Source organism: Pelmatolapia mariae, linkage group LG20 (assembly GCF_036321145.2).
Source record: "Pelmatolapia mariae isolate MD_Pm_ZW linkage group LG20, Pm_UMD_F_2, whole genome shotgun sequence".
Lineage (NCBI taxonomy): Eukaryota > Metazoa > Chordata > Actinopteri > Cichliformes > Cichlidae > Pelmatolapia > Pelmatolapia mariae.
In genome coordinates, this window is record NC_086244.1 from 1321646 (window position 1) to 1330711 (window position 9066).

Sequence of the window (9066 nt, forward strand, 5' to 3'; positions counted from 1 at the left end):
AAAGCGTCTCTTCCTGCGCGTCCTCAAAGTCCTAAAGTCCGTCTACAAGCACGTTTAAAGCTCACTCACATGAACACTGACATTCTTTGAAAACAACTTTTAAGTGTATGATAAATTCTGGTCTCCTTCCTTTTGAGAGCCTTGGAGCACACACTGGACGTTGTTCTGTTTTATCATCTTTTACATCCACTAATCATAGATTCTTGCTTTAAATTGAGTTTCCAGTTAATCCGTCTGGGTAGGATCCAACAGGGTCAAACTACTGTTTAAAATAAAGTTCCTTATCAAACTGAATAAATAGAAGTGTGTTTGAATCAGGTACCAACAGTACCAGTATTCACCAGCACTGGCACCATGTTTCACGTAAGGCTCAGCTGCACACTGTGTGAGTACACGATTGATTTTCTTTATTTATGTTTAATGACTGAATTCTAAAATGTTTGTTTCCGTCTGAATATTATTTTATATGTATGTGGGTTTTCTGGATGTTGGATGGTCCAGATGTATCACTTGTTGACAGCTCTGCGAGGCTGTAAGCAGGGATCTCTGAGCTGAATGTAAATGCTGAGCACATTTTATGGTTAACATGAAAGGCGACAGACACTTGGATGAGGCTGTGATTTTATGACACATGTGACACCCGCTGCTAAAGGTGTGACTTAGATACCTCACAGAAAAGTATGTTCAAAGCTGGTAGTAGATAATAATGTGAGGGTGAAGCAACATTATGGTGAAAATAATTTCATTTCAGTTACAGACGCAGGAAAATAGGTAAAACATCAAAGCCTTAATATTAATATACAACACGCATGTTTGAGAAGTTCTGCTTTTTCAAAAAGATGATCAAATCATTTTCGTTTAAATCTCTTCTCTTGCTCAATGAATAAAACACTGACATTTGTTTTCAGTGCTGGCAGCGACCTGTTTGCTCAGCAGAGCAGGTAAACAGCATGTGGTGCAAGATCCAGTTTATCATTACAGAGCTCACCTCATGTCACATTTTCATATCTGTTCTTCAGATGCTTCCATGGAGAAAGCTGTCACCTGTGACATGGGCGTTGTCCAGCGGTTGAGCTGTGGTACGATGCATGTTTGGATCTGCACAACCAAAGCGACTCGGCAGGGATGTGAAAAATTGGCTTGTACATTTCACTCAGTCAATGAAACTCTTGGAATTCATGAATTGATAAAAAATATTTTTTTTCATCTGAAGGTTCATCGTCCTAAATTGGAAACATTTTTTAAACAAATACATAAATTGGGCCGGCAATGCCCCCTTAAACAAACTTCCTGCCCCCTTAAGTCAAACTTTTGGAAGAAAAAAAACAGATTATCCACAAACTGATTTTGGACAAGATTTACTACAGTAGCTGAAAAAATCTGCTGGAAAAGGTACAAATGAGATGATAGGGTTTAAGTCTTGTTTGCTCTTTCCCTCTGTGTTCTGTTTGTGCGCAGGCTCACACACTCCCCCTCCCCCCAGCTAAACAGCCAATCACTTTAAGTATGCAAATGATCCGGTGTCAGGTTTCTCAGCAGTGTTGCCAACTTAGCGACTTTGTTGCTATATTTAGCAAGCTGTCAGACGCCCTTAACTACTTTTTTATCTAAAACAACTTCTAAAAGTAGCAACTTCTCGCTACTTTTAGGACAGCCAATAGTGATTTTTCTTACTGAGGAGTTGGCAACACTGTTTCTCAGTAGGCAGGACAGAGCAGCTAATCTGTGTGTGCTGTAACCAGAGGTGGGTAGTAACGAGTTACATTTACTCCGTTACATTTAATGAAAAAATGTACTTTTAAAGTACCTTTTTTGCGCGATACTTTTTACTTTTACTTGAGTACATTTGTGAAGAAAAACGGTACTTTTACTCCGCTACATTTGCTAAATTAGACTCGTTACTTTTAAAAAAATAATTAGTTTAACACATTAGATAACATGCCGCCAGTGGAGTTTCCAGTGACTTTTTTACCAATCAGATATGGCTATGCAGTCACATGACCAGTTTGAAACTGACCCCCTTAGTGACTTTTTTCTAAAAAGCGACTAGCGACAAATCTGGCGACTTTTTCTGGTATTATTGGAGAATTATTTATGACGACTTTTTGACGTGAAAACGCGTATCACTCTTATTCTCAACAAGCATGCTGCCGTGGGCACCTCACCCGTGCCAAAGTACTCACAGGCGGAGGATAGTCCTCCTCCAGCTGCTATCAGGGCAGGAGATGTTCATACCCATGCGTCCAAACGGCAAATGAATCGCGCATGAGCGAAGCCGCTGCTCGCGGACTCACTGTAACGCAGTCAGTTCTTCTTCTACTGTTATGCTGTTTTGTGGATCACAAGGTTTAAAACTACTTATAAACACACACACACACACACACACACACACACACACACACACACACACACACACACACACACACAAAGTAACTCCACCAGAGTGCCAATTTCGGGTCACTTTTGCCGGTCCAGGCCCGGATAAAGGAGCAGGGTTGGAATTGTGACATTAAAAAACAATAATTGCTAAAATAAATTTAATTTGTAGTTCTAAATAAATTCTAAGTGCATTTAGGACGTTTTTTTACTCACTTTATGTCTCTTCCACGATGTTATTTCTCTCCCCAATAACGTATAAAATAAAGTGCCTTGAGACAACGATGCAGAAATAAAAACCGCAGTGAACTCTGATTTTTACGCTGCTTTTAAATGAAATGCTCTCGTTTCTGATCCACTCGATGTGACAGAAAATGGAGTGATCAGTGTGGAAGCAGCTCTGTACGGACGTGCAGACGGAGAGACCTGCAGTGAGGACAGACCTCAACAACAGCTTAACAACACAGAGTGCTCTCAGCAGGGAACCGTGGACGTCCTCAGGAGGAGGTACAAGAGAAAGGATCCTAAACTTCTGTTGTGAATGTGGCAGCTTACAGTCAGCTACATGTGAGCGTCCATGAGGTTGAGCTAATTATAGCTAGCTATGCTAGCTATAAGCATAATAATTATTCTCTATGGGCCAACTGAGCCTTTGCTGTTCTCTTTCAATTACAGCCACAACATGAGCAAAATAAAGAAAGTAAAGAAATATGTGTAAATATGTTTTGGAAAAAGCAGCTCAGTTAAACAATAACCAACATCCAGCGCTGCTTTTTTAATGTATGTGTTTCCTTCAGGTGTGATGGGAAGAAAGTGTGTGAACTGAGCGTGACTGACGTCCAAAGTCCTGACCCTTGTGTCGACACCTACAAATATCTGGAGACCAGCTACACCTGTTTACCTGCAAGTCAGTATCACATGACCATGAAATTATGAAGGAAGCAGAGCTCAGAAAGAAGGTCAGAGAGTTTGTGACTGATTTATCAATCAATCAATCAATCTTTATTTATAAAGCACTTTTCATACAAACTGTAGCACAAAGTGCTTTACATGGTTAAAAGCAGCCCACCTCACCCTCCCACTCATTCCCCGCACTGTCATTAACAGAAGCGGTCATGATACACACATCCCCCCACCCCCCCACCCCCACACACACACGTACACACATACACACACACACACCTAAAGAGTAAAATTGGGCTGGGTACGTATTAGCCAAGTGAGGAAACACTATCACAGGGAGCTGTCTGCACCGGGAGCCGGTCACAGACCGCAGCCTCCAGGCTGGGCACAGCAGGAGGGAGGCTAAGAAGCCCCCCAGCCAGGCTCAGAGGACCCACAGGGCCCCAGCAGCCACGGTCGATCACAGCCCCGGTGCAGAGAGCCCCCTCCGAGGAAACACTGGAGATATGACCTAATAAGAATATAAACAGGATAAAAAGATAAAATAAATAAGAGTGGGATATAATATAAATATAAGTATAAACAGAGTAAGAAGATAAAAAATGAATAAGAATAAAATCAGTAAATATTAGGTAAAACTAAATGAATAATATAAATAGAATAACAGAATAGAATAAATAAGCATAAAATAAATAACGTTAGTTAAAAGCTAAATTAAAAAGGTGGGTCTTGAGCCTGTTTTTAAAAACATGAACGTTCTCTGCGGCCCTGAGCTCCTCTGGCAGGCTGTTCCACAGTCGAGGACCATACCACTGAAAAGCTGCCTCTCCGTGAGTATGTGTCCTGACTTTAGGGACAATCAAAAGGCCAGTACCAGAGGACCTCAGGGTCCGTGAGGGTTCATATGGTAAAAGCAGATCTGAAAGATAAGAAGGCCCAAGACCATTAAGACATTTAAAAACCAATAAAAGAACTTTAAAATCGATCCTGAAACACACGGGGAGCCAATGCAGCGATTGTAAAACCGGTGTAATGTGGGCCCGCCCTCTGGTCTTCGTCAGCACACGAGCTGCAGAGTTTTGCAAAAGTTGCAAAGGTGAAATATTCTTTTTGGGGAGACCAGAGAGCAGGGCATTACAATAATCAATGCGACTGGTAATAAAAGCATGCATCAACATCTCCGTGTTGGCCCGAGAGAGAATAGGGCGGACTCTGGCTATATTTTTTAGATGATAAAATCCAATTTTGGTTACATGTTTAATATGTGGGATAAAACCAAGCTCAGAGTCAAAAATAACACCCAGGTTTTTCACTTGTAGTGAAGGGCATAGTGAAAATGCCTGTAATTTAGACAAGAGTTTCTCTCTCTGAGCCTCAGGACCGATGATTAAAACTTCAGTTTTGTCCTGGTTAAGCTGTAAAAAGTTTTCTGCCATCCAAGATCTTATATCTAGACTACAGTTAAAAAGGGCATCCATTGGTCTGGTGTCATCAGGAGACACGGAGATATACAGCTGAGTGTCATCAGCGTAACTGTGGAAGTTCACTCCATGCCTCCTGATGACACCGCCAAGAGGGAGCATATACAAATTAAAAAGTACAGGGCCTAAAACCGACCCTTGAGGCACACCACATGTCATTTTATGGATCTTAGAGGAGCATGTATCCATACACACCATAAAAGTTCTGTCTGAGAGATAGGAAGTGAACCAGTTGTGTACAGCACCAGAGAGGCCCACCATGTGTTTCAGTCTGTTTAAAAGAATAGCGTGGTCTACTGTATCAAAGGCTGCGCTTAGATCCAGTAGCACCAGGACTGAGAGCTTCTGGGAGTCCCAGTTACATCTAATATCATTTAAAACCTTTAGGAGAGCCGTCTCTGTGCTGTGGTTCACCCGAAATCCAGACTGAAATATTTCTAGGATCTGTTTATCATTCAGAAAATCATTAATCTGAATAAAAACAAGTTTTTCTAAAATTTTACTTAAAAATGGTAAGTTGGATACAGGTCTGTAGTTATTAAAATTATTGCAATCCAAATTGCTCTTCTTCAGAAGGGGCCTCACCACCGCCGTTTTAAAGTCAGCAGGGAAGACACCCGACTGAAGAGAGCAATTCATCATGTATAAAAGCTCAGCTTCAAAAAATCCATAAAGTGTTTTAAAAAGTGGAGAGAGGATTGGATCTAAAAGACATGTGGTGGGTCTCACTGTGGAGAAAACTTTCTTAAGGTTCTCAGCATTAACCAGGACAAAGCTGTCCAGTGTCTCCTCAGGTACAGTCGGGCCCTCAGATGTGTTTAAAATCATAACACGAGAAGATAAAATATCACATCTGATGGTGTTGATTTTTCCCCTGAAGTGGTCTGCAAACTGCTCACAGAGTGAGTCTGTGGGGGTTCTTTGGGAGCTGTTAAAATCAGGGTTAAATAAATGATCTATGGTGGAGAAGAGGACCTTGGGATTATTTTTGTTATTACTGATTATTTTGGCGAAGTATGAATTTCTTGAATTCCTTAGTGTATTATTGTAAATTTTAAGATGCTCGCAAAGTATTTGATAGTTGATTTCATTTTTATTTTTCCTCCATCTCCTTTCTGCTGCCCTGCAATTTCTTTTGAGTTTTTTGACTTCTTCGTTTCTCCAGGGTGATACACGTTTTACGTTAATCTTTTTGGTGGTGAGTGGAGCAACGGAGTCGAGGCTTTTCTTCAGTTTGAGGTTAAAATGATTAAAAATAAAATCACAGGGTGCAGGTAGAATCACAGGGGGCCATTCGTCTAAAACCCTGGTAAAATTTGCAGCCACTTCAGAGGTTAGATAGCGCCTCCTCACAGTTCGCACCGAGGTCTCCCGCTGAATAAAACCGGTGATGTTAAAAAACACACAGTAGTGGTCAGAGACAGCTAAGTCAACAACAGAGGACACACTGGTGGACAGCCCATGGGTGATGACCAGGTCCAGAGTGTGTCCTCTGTTGTGAGTCGGCTGCATGACGTGCTGGGTAAAATCCATACAATGAAGAATGTTTAAGAATTCTTTTGATGTAGGGTCAGAAGGATTATCTATGTGCAGATTAAAATCACCGGTTAGAATTATCATTTTATATTTTGAATGTATGTTTGTTAAAAATTCTGAGAATTCCTTGATAAAAGCAGCACTGTCTTTAGGTGGTCTATAAATTGTGACAGATAAAACTGGAGGGCTGCTGAAAACAATAGCGTGGAATTCGAAAGTGGTAAAATGATCAAATAAAATTTGTTTGGTGGTGAGTGTGTTGTTGGTTAAAGATGCAGTCCCACCACCTCTCTTACCACTTCTAATAGAAAAAGAGAAATTAAAATTTGGTGGGGAGGCCTCAGTGAGAACAACTGGTGCATCCGAACCCAGCCATGTTTCAGTTAAAAATAAACAATCAAGTTTATTATCTAAAATTAAATCATTAATAATAAAAGACTTATTCAACAGAGAGCGGACATTTAAAAGTGCCATACTAATTGAGACTGGTGGATTTTTGACAGTAGAGTTCAATGAATGCTGAGATTTTTGAAGAGGCCGGAGGTTATTAATGTTTTTGGAGTTGCTGGATTTATGATAATTGTGTTGCTCTCTGTTTGTGATTATTACGGGTATTGTGTTGACTGTGGGAGAGAGAGGTCCGAGTCCAGGGTTTTGTGTATTACTGTTAAAAGTGGAACAAATATAGGAGCTGGGACCAGGGGGACATCAGTCAGTGGAGGACAGATCAGCGGGTAGTGTCGGTTTGGGGTAATGACAGGGCCGTGTGCGGGAGTGCTGTACGCCAAATGTGAGCATGCTAACGCTAAGTCAAGTCAAAACATTTAAACACAGCAGACTTTCAATAAATCATCAAAACCATCAAGTAATACTTTGAAAACAACGAATAATGACTTTTTCCATTATAATTTAGTAAAACATAAAATCTGCTTTGATGACTTTATGTTAAAGCTAATGTGAAAGCTCATGAAAACATTTTGAGCTGGGATGTGAACACTGTTCCTGAGGTAGATGATGTCATCTGAGGAGGGAGACAGTGAGTGAGAACGCACCAATCAGAAATTCAGAATCATGAGAAGACCCTGATTAACAAACCCAAGTGAGCAGCAGGAGACAGAGCACGTGGAACATCTGCTAGAGAACATGAAGTTCATGTAGGCGCGTATATGTGAGCAACAATATTTCTGATCCTGTACCTCACAAATATGATTACACTTCTGTGCACGCAGACGTTCAGGATCCTTTCATTCATGCATCAAACGTTTAGGTTATTAACAGAAAGAAAGAGTTCATCTTTCTGAAGAAAACTGGGTAACAACTGCTTTGATCTGTGAGTCAAACTAAAGAGAGGTACAAACATGACACCAAGATATTTTTCCCCTGAGGTTTAAGAAGGTCCAGTGGAAAGCAATGAATCCCTAAACTTTCAGCTTTATTTACATTGAGGCTGCCAAACAGCAGGTTCAACATGTAGCTGAGAGCCGATCTTCTTCAATGCTTTCATATCTAATCTGACCTGCTTCCACAGGTCACCTGGTCACATGCGAGCACTCGTTTGCACACCTGCACTGTGGTAAGATTCATTATATCTGTGTTGTCTCAGCTCCCGCTTCACACTCTGATCATTTTTAGGTGAATATTTTCTACTTTTATTGCAGTTCTTTTTGTTTTTATTTTATTTACATTTTAATTTCTTATTAGTGTTTATTAAGTAAATCCATCTGTTACCTTCTGTTAATGTGTTATTTTGTTATGTTCTATGAATTTGACCCGTGTTAAATGATTTATATGACTTGAATCAAATTTGAATTTGATTAAATTGAAAAAATGTTGCTGGGTTGTTTTCTGCTCGTCTTCTCTCGTCAGATGAAGGGCAGTCTATCCTCGTGTACGGGGCTCACTATGGTCGCCACGATCAGACCACATGCTCCTACAGACGTCCGGCCTCTCAGGTCCAAAATGTTTACTGCTCCCGTCCCACCAGCAAAGTTGCTGAGAGGTACTGTTTTCCTCCTGTTACTGATTTAAACTGTGGCTGCAGGTATTACTTTCATATTTCTCAGTGCACATCGATGCCTGCGCTCACTCACATTGCTCTGCATCTCCAGCTGTGACGGGAAGAACAGCTGCACCATCAGAGCGAGTAACTCGGTGTTTGGAGACCCCTGTGTTGGCACATACAAATACCTCGAGGTGGCTTACATCTGTCAGTGTAAGCAGCCTAAATGATCACGTTGATGTTCTCACACTACAAAGACTGACATGATCTGACGTGGAGATGTTGTCTGTTCTTTTTCAGATCTAACATGAACGGATTTAAAATGCAGTTTTATGACAATTTTTGGGGGGAATTGATCAGCAAAACCATTTCATGGGTCTCTCAGTAGCTTCAGTGCTTTTGATGACTTTTCCTATGATGCAGTAAAACAGTGAAGCTGAGTCAGTTTCAAACACCTGTGATTGTTTTTTTTCCTGTCCAGGATTAGATGGAGGTTATCTGACTGTTTTAAAAATTGCAAAAATAAACATCATCTATCAACTAATTATATGTTTTTGCTTTTTTATTTAAAAAAACAACATTGGTCTCTGTATTTGTAATGTGAAATGCAGTGATGGGAATAACTTCGTTACAAGTAACGGCGTTACTAACGGCGTTACTTTTTTCAGTAACGAGTAATCTAACTAATTACTATTCCTATCGTTACAACGCCGTTACAGTTACTAACAAGAAAATGCACTCGCGTTACTATTTTTCAACAAACAGACGGTT

The 9066-nt window shown here is 40.5% G+C and overlaps 1 protein-coding gene across 1 annotated transcript; it reads left to right on the forward strand.

The window, feature by feature from the left end:
• Positions 1-354: 354 nt before the first annotated feature.
• LOC134619476 (L-rhamnose-binding lectin SML-like) lies at positions 355-8640 on the forward strand. The gene is made up of 9 exons (XM_063465311.1): positions 355-385; positions 909-941; positions 1020-1079; positions 2748-2883; positions 3174-3283; positions 7825-7869; positions 8163-8295; positions 8405-8508; positions 8596-8640. Exons 1-9 carry the CDS (start codon positions 355-357, stop codon positions 8604-8606), a joined length of 663 nt encoding a protein of 220 aa, XP_063321381.1. The 3' UTR covers positions 8607-8640.
• The last annotated feature ends 426 nt before the right edge of the window (positions 8641-9066 follow it).